Source organism: Rhipicephalus microplus, chromosome 1 (assembly GCF_043290135.1).
Source record: "Rhipicephalus microplus isolate Deutch F79 chromosome 1, USDA_Rmic, whole genome shotgun sequence".
NCBI lineage: Eukaryota > Metazoa > Arthropoda > Arachnida > Ixodida > Ixodidae > Rhipicephalus > Rhipicephalus microplus.
The window spans coordinates 170,753,161-170,771,937 of NC_134700.1; the positions used below are offsets into that span (position 1 = coordinate 170,753,161).

The 18,777-nt window shown below is 43.7% G+C and overlaps 1 protein-coding gene across 2 annotated transcripts in view; it reads right to left on the bottom strand.

Annotated features, from left to right (window-relative positions):
* Nucleotides 1–11,843, bottom strand: part of LOC119185466 (uncharacterized) — a 32,402-nt gene extending 20,559 nt beyond the window's left edge. The window contains exon 1 of one of the 2 annotated variants that reach the window (XM_075888079.1): nucleotides 11,641–11,843. In XM_075888079.1, the coding sequence (XP_075744194.1) occupies nucleotides 11,641–11,718 (78 nt within the window). In that variant the 5' untranslated portion in view covers nucleotides 11,719–11,843. Of the gene's footprint in view, nucleotides 1–5,249; nucleotides 5,369–11,640 lie in introns of those variants that run through there. The other variant, XM_075888075.1, reaches the window with a different exon arrangement.
* Between the last annotated feature and the right edge of the window lie 6,934 nt (nucleotides 11,844–18,777).

Here is an 18,777-nt window from a genome sequence, read left to right on the forward strand (position 1 = left end):
ATCTATCTATCTATCTATCTATCTATCTATCTCACTACTGCGAAGCGTAAAATGGCATAAGTAGATGTACATCCTCCATTCAACGTCTTCAATACATGTATTATTGTCTTACACTACCTTTTTTTTATCTGTATCTCGCGATCCGTTGCTCTGTTACCCTCATCACGTATCCGGCTAAGTAGTCACAACTTCGTGCTTTTCGTCTGCTCTACTTCCCCCCTCTACCCATGGTAAGGATTCTTGATGTAGCTATGAGCAGCAAAGCTGAACAAGGGGACATTTAGTGTACTCGTACTCTAAATGGGCCCAGCCAGCTTCCTTCCGAACGCACCCAGGTCAGCAAGACCACAGCATAGCGCTATAGCTTTGCTTTGTCGTGCCCATTTCTCGTAACACAAAAACGCACGCACGCGCTTACACACAACAGTCGTATCAGTACACGCGACTTGTGAGATGCTGTACACGTGTGCGTTTATCCATGCGTGAAAATAGATATGGCGAGCTAATTTGCTAGATTACGTTCCGAGAAAAGAGCATGTGTATTATGCACGCCGATCAGAATGCACACAAGAGCTTCCTGGTAAAAACGAAAAAGTCGTGTTGGTTGCATGCGACCGTTCTGCCACCACACATACATTCAAACTGAAAGAGCAATCTGGATAACAGTAGTTCTGTATGTTCATCACGTATGCTGCTATGACAGCAACCCTGCGCCAACGCCCCCAAAAAGTGCGTCGAGGAAAGCGTCAGAGACAGACAGACAGATAAATAGATAAATAGATAGATAGACAGATAAATAGATAGATAGACAGATAAATAGATAGATAGACAGATAAATAGATAGATAGACAGATAAATAGATAGATAGACAGATAAATAGATAAATAGATAGATAGACAGATAAATAGATAAATAGATAAACAGACAGACAGACAGACAGACAGACAGACAGACAGACAGACAGACAGACAGACAGACAGACAGACAGACAGACAGACAGATAGATAGATAGATAGATAGATAGATAGATAGATAGATAGATAGATAGATAGATAGATAGATAGATAGATAGATAGATAGATAGATAGATAGATAGATAGATAGATAGATAGATAGATAGATAGATAGATAGATAGATAGATAGATAGATAGATAGATAGATAGATAGATAGATAGATAGATAGATAGATAGATAGATAGATAGATAGATAGATAGATAGATAGATAGATAGATAGATAGATAGATAGATAGATAGATAGATAGATAGATAGATAGATAGATAGATAGATAGATAGATAGATAGATAGATAGATAGATAGATAGATATTTCTGAAGGGGTGCGGGGGGCACCTTTTTAAAAGCGTCCTTTTTCGCTCTGTATGTCATGGCCTAAAAAGTTCGGGGGGGGGGGGGGGGGAGGGGCTCGGTGTGCTAGCCCCTGCCTACGCCACTGGTGCCCCACGAGTCTTTTTCTTTGGATTGCAAACCGAACGACATATGGCGAAAGACCTTTTGATGATATCAGGTTCGCTGAAACAACACCGGTAGGACTATGCATGCGTAAGTGCGTCTGAATATTTAGCCGCTACGCAGTATAGTTAATGACACTTCTCATGTTTATTGTTCGGCGCCATTTGTTGTGCCAAGAAAACGTCAGGTGCTGGAAACAGCTCTTCTTTAGAACAAAGGTCAAGTTCGTAATGAAAACTTTCAGAGAAGAAATTCGTCGAAGTAAGGGAACGGGCAGACATAACTGCTCTCGAAAGAAGCGTATATCTATACGTTTGCTTATTTGCTTTTATTGTTCTTGGCTGGAAACTCTGATAATGCACTTAAGCCAAAACTAAGTGTAACCCATTTTAAGCTCTAAATTAGGACATATAATAAGGCATGCTTTTTGTGAACGTACAATTTTCAAAATGATGTTGCAGTCGTATCTGGCAAAGGAAGTTCAACGGTCAGAACTTTGCCTTTTGATGAGTCGACGTGGCCAGTACGTCCACTGACTCGTTTAAAGTTTGTGCGGCCTGGTACCTGAACCCCACAGAAATAGCGTAGTAAAGTAAAAGCTCGTTAATTCAAACGCGTTTGATTCAAACTTACAGGTCATTCGAAGTGACACCGTGTTCCCGGTACAACCTAGTGCATTTCTAAGGGGGCAAGCTCCCGACACTTCGAACTCGTCGGTATCCGCCGTGGTTAGTTTGAAGTTTGAGCACACTGGCTTTCATCACTACTCGCAGAAGCCGGCCCAGCGCGAATACAATGAGTTTCAGAACTAAACCAAACCAGACTTGCTAAGTATGCAATACAATGAAACAGCGGCATTTCTCAGCAGATGACTATTCTGATTGCAGAAGGACTGAAAGCTGGGCCAGTTGGTCATTATACTTGAACACATTTTAAAACAGCGCACGGCTACGCAGACACAAGAGAAGACATTGCTGCGGCTTGTCTCGTCTTCCCTTGTGTCCACGTAGTCCTGGGCTGTGTTCAAATATGTTCAATAACTATTCGTTCTCTTCGTTGGAGCTCTTGCATGGGTAAGCTGCAATCGATGCTCATGCAATTAGTTGCGACAGAAAAAAATGCAAGCAAGAGATGATTACTCATTATTTTTAATTTTGATTGCGTTAGCTCTGCCATGTAAATAAACATGTTTAGGAGCATGGTCAGCGTCATATGCTTCTACATTAAGGCTCACTTCTCCATTGAGTGAATGTCGGTGCTTGCTTGCGGTGTAACGCTGACTGATCAATTATTTCTGTTCACTGTTAGAGCATGAACTTAATTTACAAAATTGCCTGCCACAAACGTGCCTGATTACCGATAACGAATACAAAGGTGGCTTCCGTGGCTTCTGTCCGTGCAACGTGGTGAGATGAGCGTTCATTCTATCGTCCGCCCGCTAATTTGAACTCCACTTAATTCGAACAACCTCAACTTACATTTGAACTTCAATTAACGAGCTTTTACAGTAGTAGAGACTGCAGGAATAGGTGATTGTCATTGCTTAGAGAATAGATGTGTGCCATTCTTTGAGGAAGCCGGATGCATTCGGCACTGCCATATCTCAACTACCTGGCCTGAATTCAGGCACCGTAAGTTGAAGAGAAGACGTTAGAGTTCCCGTGCCTGTGAAGTGAATGACGAGAACACTGCCTGTCTAGAACGGAGGTGTAGTGACGGACAGCCTATGAAAAAAGACCACTTTAACGATGGCGCGAATACCTTTCCATGACTGTGAGGCATAACCATCTATAGCCTTCGAACGCTGGTAGATGATACTCTCTCTAACTAATAAAGGGCACGATACGTCTAACTCGCCCACCCAACCGTTTTCATGCGTCTGCATCTAACATAGCACTGTTCTTTCAGTCGTTAAAGACACAAAACAACGAGGTTACAGCCTAACTTGGCAGCATGACAGCACTGAAAGCCACGCGTTTAGTCCGCAGCATTCATCTAAGTTCCGGCAGTGCTTCTACGGTACCTTTTCTATCTACTCAACGTAACCTTTTGTACTTGCCGTTAAACTTCACGCACTGTGTTAAAGGTCCCAGTTCACGTTTAAAGTACGAGTATTCGATGGCGCGCAACATCGCGCTGAATTTCGCTAACGTAAAATGTTGACCTACATAAGTTCCTGTGTGATTGTCCCTTATTACAAACATGCGAGCAGGATATTTTAATTTAACCTTCGTTTGTCACGACAAGTAAACCCACGTGAACGCCAATGCGCGATTCGGTAACGAGCAAAAAGCCGAAATATTAAGGTTCCCTTCAACGCAGGCGTTTTCATGAAGATTTGCCTGCAGAGACGTTTAGCGAATTGCACCCCAATTAGGAGTAAAGTGAACTCGCCAGAGTAGGTCACCCGCTTTGCAGACATCGATATCTCTCGAGTCGCGAGAAAAGGTAGAAAAACCAGGCAGTCTTTGAAGGCATTGTAAAAAGCATTGTGACAACAACTCATGTGCAAATACTGAACCTAACGAGGGATATGTGCAAGGAAGAATTAATTTCACTCATGCTATCATCGAACTTTAATATTGAAACTCATCCGTGATGCAGGTTCAATGGCCCTTTTCTCGTCTTTTAAAAAGAAAAAAAGTGCGTTTCAACGGTCAAAGTCAATCAACAAAGCTAAAAAAGGCGCGAAACGGCGCCGGCACACAGCGCAGGACCACGCACGGTCGGGCACTCCGACGTCGAAGCGCCGCAGTCTCCCACGTGTGCGTCGCACACTACCACTGGCGGCCGCCGACAACAAAAGACTCGGTGGTGGTGTGGTTGGCGCGGCCCGAGTAGTCGACCGTGTAGCCGTAGACGTCGAGCAGGTAGTAGGCGAGCCCGCCGATCGCGTAGAAGAACACGTACAGGCCGGCCACCAGGAACACGACGATCCAGCGGTCGCTCTGCTGCTGAGCGCTGAACGCGACCTCGGTCGCCTGGTGGGAGTCGCGATGTGCACGGCGCAGCTGCTGGAACATGTCGCCGTATTCGGTGTAGGCCGATTGGGGGCCGACTTGCGACGGCTGGCCGACGTCGTCCAAGGACGCTTCTTCCTTGGAGGTGCTCAGCAGCAAGGCGTCCTCCGTGGACCCGGCGTCCTCGGCGGCTGTTGTACTCGGTCCGGCGCCACTGTCGGGGACTGCTGTCCCCTTCTCGACGTCGTCAGTGGCACCGACGCCACTAGGGCTGGTGGGGTTGGCGTCGTCCGACATATTGATGGCGTCGGGAATCTTCTGTCCGTGGGAGCTGCCGAAGACTTCTCTTCGATGCCGGGAGCCCGACGATGAAAACACAAGCACGGGATCTCACTGGCGATGGAGCACAGGGAAGTAGTCGGTCCACTCGAGGCTGTCGGCCGGATGTTCTGGGCTCGCCGCTACTGGGAACTCGCTCTGGTCGTGATCCTGGCTGAGTGGACCTTTGCCGTAGGTGTTACTGCTGCTGCTGCTGGCGGTGGGTTTCGCAGTCGAAACAGAGCTGTTGCTCGAACAGCTGGCGAGACCGCACGCCACGAGCGGCACGAGCTGCTCGCGACCAGCTTCATCTTCGTCAGCACTGAGGGACATGGCACGTGCTGGTCACGCAACATATCCATACACATCCAGGTAACAGGTGCAAGAGTTTTCACATGCACCGTCCTTAAGGTTCTCTCTTTATTGACTCTCCCACTTTCAAAATAAGCAGTACAATCACTGTACTCAATCAGTGTTGAGAGAAGTTCGTAGGAACTCACCAGACGTGATTGAACTGCCTTACCAGTGGTGGCCGACTTTCCACGTACGCGAAAGGGCGCGATGAATTCGTGTTCTACGTGGCATCCCTGACATACACGCATGCTCGTTTAACGCCTATACACAGTATAACACCGTCTCTTTGCGTGCTGATAAAGGCGAGTGCTTCGGCTCAAAAAAACGAAGTAGGATACGCAACTGCAAAAAGAAAGATAAGGTACTTGAGTACGTGGTCGTTCAGCTTTATCGCTTCCTTTCGCTGTTATTTCATCGGTCCAAGCTTTTTCTGTATGATGTAACACGGGAACGTATTCCGAGTGAGATTTTTTGTCGTTTTGGTCGCCAGGGCATATTCTAATACGCTCTTTTGCGTCATCTTTCTCATAAAGGAACTTGTACTAATCACTGCCAATTAGAAAGAATATACGTCGAGCCACAGTGCAAAAATGCAAGCAAGGACATTGAAATGGTCCTTTAACTTCAATCTGCTAGGCACGTGCCATATATTTAAGGTAAAACTGCCATCATCATCATTGTCATCGTCGTCGTCGTCGTCATCATGATGATCAACAACAACAACAACGACTATAACAGCAGCAATAAAGCCTGTTTCATGACTAGAATAACATTTGTGACGACCTAGTTCTTCTAAGCAGTCACATTATAGTGAGTGAGTGAGTGAGTGAGTGAGTGAGTGAAACAATTGTATTGTTGATCCGGCATAGAGGGAGAAGAGGTAACGAGCTGAGTGGAAATACGTAAATATAAAAATAATAAGTATGGTTACTGAATGCACATCATGCAGCTGTAATTTGTATGCTTTAAAATAAGCATACTTAAGAACCCTAATAGGTAAATGATCTTATTGTTTTACTAAATTGTAATGACGCCCCTTAGATATGTATTCCCAAGAGTAACACTAAAAAACGGTGCTACAAGCAACACGACATATAGTGCTCACGAGAGTTCTTGTGAGCGAGAAACCGTCTTCATGGCAAGTATTAGCTCATGAAATTGAATAATATTCATTAAACGAATTCACGGAGTGGGTTACCCACGAAAATAAAGAGCTCGTGGGCAGACGATCACGTTGGCACGCGTTTCAATAAAGGAACGTGTTTTAAACGTATTCGAATTTGTAACATGGATACAATAGAAACTGACATGCGGACTCAGCCCTTACAGATTTGATGAGTGACAGAGGGCAAGTGTCACATTCAAGGATAACAAGAAAGCAGCGCCTTCCGATGACATTCTAAGTGCAACAACATATGGATCAAGAAGCAACTACTCGTTTCTTTGCGTATTGGCTTGGGGTCGGGCTCGCTGGATTTTGTGCCGACCGGTTGTGCCCCCGCGATCTCCGACGACAGTGCAGCTCTGGCCGACTGGGCTCGCCCTACGCCATCTTCTGACGCTGATCTCCAACGACAGCGCTGCTCTGGCTGGCTGGACTCGCCCTACGCCATGTCCTGCCACCGACATGAGCTCCCACTGAGTGGTGGCCTGTCCTCGGACTCCTGCGACCGTCTCCATCTTTCCTATCTCCTCTTTACTTCCATCGCTCGCTGTCCCTGCGCCTCGCTCTCTCCTTCCTTTCTCTACATATACCTTTTTATCCTATTCCTTTAATTCCTCCTTACCCACATCCCCTGTGAGCTACTGTTGAGGAGTCGCACTCTGATTGATTTGTGAGGTTTAACGTCCAAAAACCACCATATGATTATGAGAGACGCCGTAGTGGAGGGCTCCGGAAATTTCGACCACTTGGGGTTCTTTAACGTGCACCCAAATCTGAGCACACGGGCCTACAACATTTCCGCCTCCATCAGAAATGCAGCCGCCGCAGCCGGGATACGAACCCGCCACCTGCGGGTCAGCAGCCGAGTACCTTAGCCACTAGACCACCACGGCGGGGCAGGAGTCGCACTCTGATGCAGATAGTTACGGAGCTCACTTTTCTCTTCTTTTCTCTTTAAGAACCACATAAGAAAAGAAGAAAAGCGGATTGGCAGGGCGCACTTGGCCATGTTTAGTCCTTGCGCAACAAAACACTGCTTTCCCCAACGTGTACTTCTAGTATGGTAACAACTCTTGGGAATAAGTAATAGACGTATTATTTCGTTTCTTAACTAAGATACGAAATTTTGGATGGAGTTTCGAAGCTTCAGATGATCTTTTCAAAAGACAACTTTTAGAAAAGATAAAGTGCTCTGTGAAGGTTTTGTCTCAATAACGAATTTATATGCTTACTTTTTTGTGTGTAATGATCATACTGTAGTAACATAGCTCCTCAAGAAATCAAACTGCTCACGTACAAACCACTAATGCGTACGGTCCTAGAATATGCATATATTGTTTGGCATCCATTTCATAAAAAATGATATCTTAAGGATTGAGTTCGTTCAAAAAAAGCTATTCGTTTCAACTACAGTCGCTACGATAGGCCCTTTTTCACCCTCTTCCAAACTCTCTAATCTCAGTCTGATAACTCTGGCAACACGTCACCTCAACGAAAGCTTCTATAGAGTTCATGTATGCCTTGATGGAGTCCCCCTGTTATGCCTCCTTAAATCAGTCCATTCAGTTTGCCCAGCCTTCGTGTACTCGTGGCTCGCACAATCTTAATCTTTTGCCGTTTGAATTCCGAACCTATTTGTACAAAACTGTTGTGACATCGGTTCAAAAACTGAACACTGCCAGGTGCCAGAAGCGCTCACCCGCATGCTGCACGTACGTCCCCCCTACGCGCGGAAAATGACAAAGGACTATGTTTTAGGCTACGAACGTTGGCATAGCAGGTCATTATCTTATCAGCCTTTTCTAACTCCTTGGCCTCTTGCTGTTCAGTGCAGCCGGGACTTCAGTATTGCCTGCTCTTCGTCGAACGAAAGAAGAGTTTATTATTTATTTATTTACAATACCTCAAAGGCCCCAATGAAGGGGTTTTTGCATGAGGGGTGGGCTATTACAATGGATTAAAGAGGTATACGTTTGATCGCTGCTTTGACGTTGATAATACTGGAGTGGTGCACAACGTGAGGAGGAAGGCCATTCCAATTTTGTGTGGTCTTGACAAAAAAGGATGAAAGGTGCGCAGTGGTGTGTGAGCACTTAACAGGTAAACAGCTTTTTACGTGATTTATGCGGTCTGAATGACGACGGGCTGCCTTGATGATGGGAGTGCGAGATGATCCACGATACAAGTTGAAAAACAGGCACAGACGAGCAACACAGCGGCGTGACGAAAGGGTGGCGAGGTTAGCACGAGGTTTAGGTTCGGTTATGCTTGACCGATATGAATTTTCTGAAAAGATGAATCTTGCCGCCCGGCTTTGCACTGTTACAAGTGTTTTAGTATTGTTACTATGATGAGGGTCCCAAACAGCGCATGCGTACTCAAGTTTTAGTCTGATTGGTGTCTGCTAAGCGAGTAGTTTGACAGGGGCAGGAGCTAGATGAAGGTTTCGGCGCAAGCAGCCAAGAGCACAGTTTGCTTTTTTAGTAGTGTGCGTTGTGTGAAGAGATCATGTTAAATCAGAACAAAAATGAACACCTAGATACTTTTATTTGGTTACGCATGAAATTTGAGTGTTGATGAAGTATACGGGAGATGGGTAGTACTGTCGGCGATGAAAAGAGACTAGGGACGTTTTGTTTGCGTTAAGAGACATTAACCACGTTTTGCATCTTATTACAATTTAATGAAGGTCAGACTGAAGTTCATGAACATCTGATGTGTTGTTATTTGGGCGATAAATAACACAATCATCGGCGAAAAGTCTGATGTTAGAGAAAATATTATTCGGCAAGTTAGGAGGCTCGTTGATCTTTGTTGTACTAACAGACAATCAAGCCGAAGAAAATGTAGGGGACGTTATTTGAGGTGATTGTTGCATAAATGGAAAAAAAATAAAGTGAACCACAAGACAGCTTTTTTCCGTCAGGCACCGAACCTGCAACCTTCGAACAACGCGTCTGACGCTCTACGAGTTGAACTACCGCGGTTGTCGTCCTTTTGTCCACACTACCGGGCATATCAATATTAGCGATCTGCTGTGTCATGCCTCATGATTACTACACCACGGTTTTTGCGCAAAAGAGAGCTTTTGTGCACATTTTCGTCACTTTACATTATTCCGTTTATATCAAAATTTCTTCAGATAATGTTACCAATGCTTTGCCCAGCTTGATTGTCCGTTGGTTGCATAATTAACATTGCTCTTCCTCTAGTCAGTAATACTCGTTGCTTCGGTATGGACATAACACAGTTGCTCTTCCGCGCACTCGATTCCCGCAAGCAGCAGCCGCTTAATAATGAAGATAAATTATACGACCACACGCATACTTAAACTCAAGGGCACGTTCTGCAACTCCTGGCAAGCAAAATTAATGCCGAACCATACATTTGTATCGTGTCCCATAGTTACTACATGGCGCCATTTTGTGCACAAGACCTCAGCATGTATTGTTTCGGTTATCATCACTACTTTCTCTTTTTACCACTCACCTTAAACGCATTTAGCAAAGACAGACTAAGCTGTAGACTAAGCTAGCCAACATCGGTTCCTTTATGTAGTCCACTAATCCATGTTCATGTATTTAATGTATGAACTCTTTTTTTCTCCTCTCTGGTAACTGTCAATATCGACCAAGTAAAGTGGTTTGACAAAGCAGCACTACCGATTTAAACTTAATTAAAAAACGGTGAAGCCACGTTACTTACTATTGGTATATTTATATACGTTTGGATGCCAAGTTTGTGAGAAACTTCTATTGAAGGCATCTACTCTATTTACAGAATACTGATGCACCATGCACCACTCGGTAGTTTTAAGCGCGCCACATAAAAAGGCAAACAAACCCGGAACAACCCACGAACAGTGTTTTTGTCCGAATCTGTTTAACACTCTAGTTTAACCCTATAGAAAACCCTCATCAGCTTGCCCGATTGTTGTTTATATAGTGTTCTACAAAGTAAATGGATTTTATCAAAAAGATTATAAGTTTTCTGTTCAGTTTTTTTTTCACCTTTATATTTGCATGTTTTTACTAATAAAGTTCAGTTGCGAGTCAGCGCCCGTATTGTGCACATTCTTTTCTTTTTATTCCTCGTCCCTCAGTGCTCTGCTAACATTATGATGAAAGTAAAAAAACCTTGGCCATTCTCTCAAACCTGCACGACATTTTCACACGTACGTTTCTGAATGTGTCTTTACTGTGCTCCCACATTTGCCTTATGTTTTATGCGTTATGTTATTTTATAATGTGTCCGTAGTTTATTAGAAAGACGGCGTTGAGATATCTGTCACTCCTTTTAAGTGGGTGTGAACAAATGTACTAACTTAGAATGACAAGTGTGACGCTGTTTAAGTCCATCTCGTAACCCTTCGAAGAGCACCGAATGCCGTTTTCTTTTTCTTTTGTTGGGCAGTGTGACAAACAAATGGCCCCTAAACCATTTGTGAGTACAAAAAATGAGAGAGTGGTTCCCTTCTCGCTTTCACTCCTTCTTGCCTCTCACTTCTTTTTAAAAAACTCGTGCACAATGTCTGCCCAAAACATAGAGCCTATAATGTTTTCGCGCTTTTCGGTCGCTAACTCAGGTGCAAACACGTGAAACGAAGTGAAGTCAGTCTAACGGGTGCGAGACAGGGTTAGAACGAGTGTACTGCACTGCAAAGCAGCACAGGAAACAATTTACAACCAATGTCTCGCTCGTCTATGTGTGTACCTATTGAAACGTTATCTCATCGTGACGTCAGGCGAACAGACTGCTGGCATCACAAATTGTGCCTGAAAGACAACAAACGCAAAAAGAAAATAAAGCGCTCGTCGTCTGCTTACTCGAAGGCTGTTTAGGGGCCATTTAAAGGAAAGTCTCGTTGATGAACACAATTTACACTCATGCGGTAATCAATACAACCGAATACTAACGATCTTTCTCTGTTATCACGTAACGAACGTTCAATAACTACATGGTGACTCGATCTCCCCGTTCCCACGCTTAAAATAAATGTGAAAGTCACTGTAGCTGTTTTTATTTCGCCACTTTCATGATATATTCGTCCGTTCATTTTTAATCTTACTTGGTCCCGACTTTTCGGGCGTGCTTACCGGCGACGGAGAGCGCGTTCTTCAATACCGACTACTATGTCGAGCGTTTAGTTATTGTCTTTTCAAGTTATTTTTCAAATTTTCTCTTGGGAATTTTGTTTTCGATGCAGTCAACTGAACAGTACGGCTGTATCTGGATTTATCAACAGTAAGACCCCGTACAAGCACGCGTATGCGTCGCAAAAAAAAAAATTTCGCGCGAATGCACGCGTCACCATCTTCGCAAACGTAGAACGCAAATAACGCAGAGAGCGAACGCGAACTTCGTTTCCTCACCATGACTTTGGTCAGGTCCTCCCGTTTCTCTGGCGGCGGGTGGCTGTCGTCGACCGCGGTGCTTCGGGCATACTTCATCGGCGCCGTGCGTGCTTCTCGGAGTTTTCCGCCGTCCACCGCCACTCATGACCTCCACGCTGCGTTCGCGCCACCGTCGAAGCAGCAGCAGCGGCGACCACACTCTTGAACCGAGCACGCGAGGAATGAGTCGTGTGCGAGAGACCGCAGCCAAACCGACGAGCCCAGCGAACGCCTCTCCTGACGTGGCTCGAGAAAACCCGAATACTTCGATGGCATAAAGCGAGCAGCTGCATCCGCGTCAACCTTCTTAGCGTGGGGCCCTAACCCGACTCTGAGCGTGTTCTCCAACAAACCCCTCGATTCACGTACGTTCGCTTTGGGTGCCTCTTTCCCATAGAGCAGCATCACGTTGCTCTCCCTTTCCGCCACCTGGTCCTCGCGGAGAGGACCTCGATGAAAGAAAATACAAAAGAGCGGGAAAAGCCACCGTAATTTGCGAGGGACAGCCGTCGTGCCATTGGCTGAAGGGGTCGTGACGTAACGAGATGGCGCTTTCATTGGGTGTGGTGGTTCCCTCTTAAAGAGAGGCGACGACGGCGGGCGAAAAGTGGATCCCCGATCAATGTACGCGCGCGTCGTCCGGCAGTGGAGTCGCCAAGTGTACTCTGCGCTTGAGCGACTGATTGCTTGAGTTTATTCGTCTCACTTATCAGTATTGATACGCTAAGTACTTGAGTGTCTAGGGGTACTCTAGAAACAAGATAGAGTCATTTGACCCTATTGGTGATTCCTGACTTGCCTATTGTATGGGTCTTTTTAAAGAGATATGTGAAGTATTTTTTGGATATTGTTACACTCTCTTAGAAGAGTCGTTGTACACAAAAGATAGATAACAGGTCTCTTTAAAGAGAGTGATATAGGTGGCAAGTCTGTGCTCACAATTAAAAAGGGAAAATACCATTTTCTTTGAGTATTTTTTAAGTATAGGGTTGAAACGTATAGAATAAAGTAGTTGCTTTTATTTTATCCATCTCTTATCAATAATGAAACTTCGAGTAGATCTTTAATTCCACTTTGCAACTAATCTCGTTGCGCTCTGGATAGATGGCAGCTATAATATATATTATATATATATATATATATATATATATATATATATATATGTATATATATATATATACGACCGTGTAGAACGTTGTCTGCTCTATAATTACGGTGTGTCGTTTTAATTTTCCCTGCACCAAGACAGCACCATAGACTTCCAGCCGAAATTTATTTTTTGTGGGGTCTTGAACCTGTGTCATAAACTCCATCGCACATTTTTTTTTTTAGTTTTCATTGAACAATATGAACTTTCCACGAAGTGGGGAGTAAAACATGATGATGACCTCTCACAAGACACCGAAAGTACGTTGAAATAAAAATTATGGGACCCTAAAGCTTCGCCTTTAAGACTTGGACGCAATAGCGATGTCCTGGTTTTAGTGCGCACTTCAAACACTTGGTGCATGAAAGCTTTTCGAACTTGCTATGCACCCACTACATGGCCTTTAGAGAATAGGCGCAGCAACGTGTCTGCCTTTTGTAGTGGGTGACCAGCATTACATCATGAAGCCATTATGACAGTCGCACGTTCTGACGCGCGCTGGCAATGGGCGCTTGTACAACGCATTATTGCTGCAATATTTCGTGTTGTAATTTGAAGCATGTTTACATGACACGTATTTGTGAAGCATGAATGTTACCTTCCCTGCATTTCCAAGCAGAGAAAATTATTTTCACTGTATTCACAAGCATAAGTTGTAAGGACGCCATCCTCTTTCGGGATGTCCTCGAGAAGGCTTTTCAAAAACAAGTTTATTTAAATTCTCATAGCGTACGTCATATCTTGTACCCCCCCAAATGCAATGATATGCCAGTTGACAGGCTCTTGTTAATTGGCATGTATAGTTTATGGAAAACGCGCATGTTAGATAGACATGCGGAACCAATGGTTTCTTCGCAATCCCATTTTGTACAAATGACTGTGCCCTAAGAGACTTATGAACGACTGCAGTTTCAACAGGACTGCTATCAAGAGTTCATTAAGTGTGCGGCGAAAGTATCCCTTTAGACACAGTGTTACATGGTATTGTTTTGCTATGCCTATTGTATATTTGTCGGAGAGGCCTTAAGTATTTTGTATGCTATGTATTTTGCACGCTATCTAACCTACATTTGTTATAAATGCCATGTAAGAGAGAAAAGAAAGACGCGTTGCCTCATGGTAGAACATCCGCTTGCCACGGATACAACCCGAGTTTCATCCCCACTGTGACTCAGGTCTTTTTTTCATCATTTATTTTATTTGCATTCTTGTTGACTTTTCGGGTCATGCATAAGATGATTGTTCGCTCACAATCAATGACGCTGACGACACCACCTGAATTTCTGCGAAACGAGCTATTTTACGCTTTCGCGCTAATATGTGTTTCTTGTGGCTATCATTTTAAGATCTATGCCTGCCTGGTGCATGCAGACCTGCATATATTCCGAGCGTATATTCCTTTAGCAAATAATTGGTCATTTACTGCCGTTTTTTCGGCAACGCTATGTTAGGAATGTGAAAACTAAAAGGTGCTACTGCAACGTGGTAGACAAGAAGTTAAGTGCGAATATACATGAAGCACTGAGGGGAGGTACATACAGTGGCATCAAATACTTGACGGCTAGTGCGGTACCTATACGTGTCTCTATGAAATGCGCTCACCCACGTGTTGACAGGCATAGCTATGGCAACGCTGAGTGAGACCACTACTTTGTCAGCAATGTGTGACCAAGCGAAGTCAACAACTTCTTTTAGGGCTGCGATATATTTGTGTAAGAGTAAAGGACTGCACAGCATACTTGAGCCAAACCATTACCTTTCGTGGTTCTTGTATGTACGCATCACTCTTCCCTCCCCATCATCACCTCTTATCTCTTTTTTTTTCTTCTCCCGTAACCCCTGTGCAGAGTATAGCAGGCTAGAGCACGCTATAGCTCAAGCCGACCTTTCTGCCTTCAAACAAATAATCTCTTTTTTTTAATTAGAAGTGATTGGAACAGTAGAATTTCAGCGAGCACATATAGTGACTATCAATTGTCGTTCGTAGTTCACTGTACTCTAGTTATGAAAAATCGACTGCGGTGCTTACGAAACACGGCCATCACGACCATCAACGAACAATGAAGCCATGACTTCAATGTTTGTTAGCTTCATTAGTATCCCACGACGTACCAACGCTCTATTTTGTGCGTGATTGGCGCAGTTTCTAGACCAGCGTATTACCACTACAGAAAAAAATCCACAGACACGAGCACCGACTTTGCTCTGTACCGTTTATGCGCTGTACATGAAAAAAAAAGGGGAAAAAAACTTTGCGTACATACCCAAAATCAGCATTACCGCCACAATTAGATGACTGAAGCCTTTATCTGGCCACCTTTTCCTTCCCTTGAGTGGGTTCAGTGGACACGTGATTCGGCTATTGTGCAAAAGGTATCGTGTTCGACTTGCGCGTTTCGTGCACATGGTTGCGTAAGGCTGCAGGTCATAACAGAGCTGGTGCGCACGTGTCAGCTTCACTTGTTAACCATCTTTACGGAATGCATAGATTGAGCACATGCCGGCTAATGATGACGATAATTTATTATCTACGACACACGACAGAGTTCTACCATAACAGTTATGTGGTAAAATAACATTTCGTCGATAAAACGTCTCGTTTCCGCGCTGCTCCTCGAAAACCTCGAGCTAGTGCGCAGTAATTATCGAACTAAGTACAAGTAACAAGCCCAAGACATAAGCATGAATAACAATAAAAACCACGAAAGAAAGCAACCAAGAAAAATAAACCCAAATGACGTTTTGAGATTGTACAATGACAACTCCGAGAAGAAAACGTTTCCTAATTTGTTTGTTTGTTTGTTTTCTTAAAAATGTGGCTGATACCCACTCTGGGGGATTGAATAAAAACTGTACAGTGTGATTTTCATATGATCATTACGAATGTGTTTATGAATTAATGTATATTAAAATACAAATAATTCAATATAAACTACACATAGAGAGAGAGGGAGGGATAAAAAAGAGAAAAAAAGTGATTTTATAGCTTTTGATATTTGAGATTTCGAGATGACCATACAGCTGTGTTTACTTCACCTAACGATTCAGAATCTATGTGTTAAAACACGTTTTGATGTGACACAACAGTACTTATTAGAGAGATATTCAGAGTTGGATACATTTGGAAGCCAGAAGAAAATCACAAATCGCATTGAATGCGTCTCTGTGGCAATGTTTTGAACCTGAGGCACCAAAATTTGGCACAGTTCCCACCGACAACCTAACACCTATCTTCGAAAAAGGAATAAATAGAAGCCTTTTTTCGAAGTAAAGAGTATCGGCAACAAGATAAAAAAAATATTATTTAATCGTTTCTATTACTCCGCAAAATGCACATAGGGGTGATATCACCTGACCAGCTCTTTGTAAATATAGATTGAGAGGGGGCCCGGGACACGGAATCGAAAGTACTCATAACTTCGAGCTTTCTGGACTAACTCTACTGGGGTCGCCATGGAAACTTGAAATGTTTATATTCTGTTCATGTAGTTATTTTTGTATTATATCAGTCCAAATTGCTGATATTTTATGTCTTATCACACTTACATATTCTACTTCTGGCAGTATGGATATTATTTGTCCATCAAGTGCTGCTCGTGCTAAGGAATTGGCCAGTTCATTCAATATTATTCCACAGTGACTTGGAACCCAGAGTAACCTCAGGTGTTTCGACTGCGGTGATATAATGTTCGGAATGTCCTTAGAGTTCGAGAGTTTCCAGAAGATGTAAGCGTTGCACACATTGAAAGAGAATCTGCCATTATGACTTAACCGTTTTCGTTCGACGGAAGTTTTCGAAGTGGTAAAATAACTGCCACCAGCTCAACCTCAAACACTGAATTAAAATCAGGCAGTCTCACTGAAAAGAACTAGCCAAGCAAATCAGAGGCATTTGGTACGCTTTCCTTTGGATTATTCACAGAACCATGTGTGGCCATTATATATTATTTGTTTTTGCATGAACCATGAATCATAACCAAAGCATATTAATGTGTTATCTAAAAATCTGAGAAAACTTAGTTTTTTGGGGGAGAGGGTGTATTTCATCACATTCTTCCATAATATTTTACAATATGAGCCATAAGTTGGGATTACATATCTGATGTCCACATTTATACTTTCTAGTTTCTTTCGAACAAACATTATCTTGGGTGTGTGAAACCGCAAAGGCGTGTGGGTCTGAGATGAAGGCATCTTGAGTCTTCTTGCTGGTAAGCTTTAAAATTTTAAAAATGCTTGTACTGTTGAAACGCGGAATCGACAAAGTAATGTGGGCAGGCGCGCTTCCTGATACATTACATTTATAGCCACAAACCCGGAGAATTCAAGACACATTCGCAGTGCTTCTCGCTTTACGGTAACCAGGGGCTTTGTTTTATAAGCAGGGCCACCCGGGATTAGCATGCGTCTGAATTACAGTATTGGACGCATTAATGTTTTGTATATTACTAAGGTGTGCCTTCGTAACCCGTATTTACGGGTACACAGCTTGCGCATGCAAGCCTGATGCGCATTGTGTTTTGGCACCTATATACTTTATGTGTTGGCTTCAGTTAAATATTTTTTATTAAATGATGCCCAAATACATGATAGGATCAACTTGTTGAATAAGTTACTATTTATATAGTACTGAAAGTGAAATTGAGTCTGCAAGCGGAAGACCAAGAGTGCACGTTTGCTGACATTTAACGACAATGCAATTGACAACAGCCTAATTTCTAACACAATAATGCATCTTTGAAATTTAATTTGTAGGGAGTAAATGTCACAGTCCGCAGTGAAGAATGCGATATCATCAGCAAAAATGCAGACAGTAACTTCCTGATCAGTTGAACTAGTGCTCATTAGGGCATTGAATAATACTGGTGGTAAGACTGCTCCTTGGGGAACTTCGCGTGTTCATTTGAATTCATGCGAGGAACATCCATCCTTAACGCAGTACAAATTTCCTGATTTTGAAAATTATGCCACCCACTCAATAATATATTGTGGATAATTCAGTCTCTGTAGAGTATCCAATAAAATCGAATGCCTTGCGCGAGGCCTTGTCAACCGCGCTGGAGCTACTAGAGACGAGATAGACACCAGGGACAACCTCACTACCTACATTGATCTGGTTAAGAACTTTTACCTCAGACGCCGAGCCATTCCCTCACCTCACTCCAAGCTCAACCGGGCACAGGCCACCACTTTGTGTCTACTTCAAACAAACACGTATCCCTCAGCTGCCCGCCTTCACCTCATATTCCCGGACGTGTACACAACCTCCCACTGCCGGTGCTGCGGCACTCACGCGGCTACGTTTCCGCGCATGCTGTGGGATTGCCCGGCACAGTACAGACAAACGAACGCCACGACCATTTCGTCGAAGGCTCTACGGAGCCTCGCTCTTGACGACCAAACCTGGGCGACCCCGCGCGCCCATGAGGCAGCGTCGAGGCAATAAGCCCTTGACGTCCCCTCATGGGAGGCTTAGGCCAGGCTACCTAAACCTGCTCGTTTATTATAATAAAGTTTATTCCTCCTCCTCACAATGTTATAAGCTGTGTCTATGTCAAGCGTTACTAAAACAGCGTATTGCCTTCTTTTTGAGCAAGCTGAATTCGGCTCTCTTAATCCGCGTGGGCACACCATAGAGCAATCACTACGAAAACCGATTTCGTTCAGTTTTAATACTAAGTTACCTACCATCCAGAAACTTGTTGACCCATTTTTGAGTTAATTAATGTATGCACCACGGGTGTATACGCTGGCATATACAATAACTATGAGTGTGGGCACGTTAATGCGACGATGACTTCACGATATTGCACATACCCACTAAAAGGGTTCAGTGAAGAAACACATCGCAATATTCGATCACATATTGGGGCTCAATATTCGACACAAAGACAAAAAGAACATTGACGAGCAGATCAATCAGTAAATAGTTCACCAGTCAGTCGGGGCTGCGTTTCACAGTTGCTACG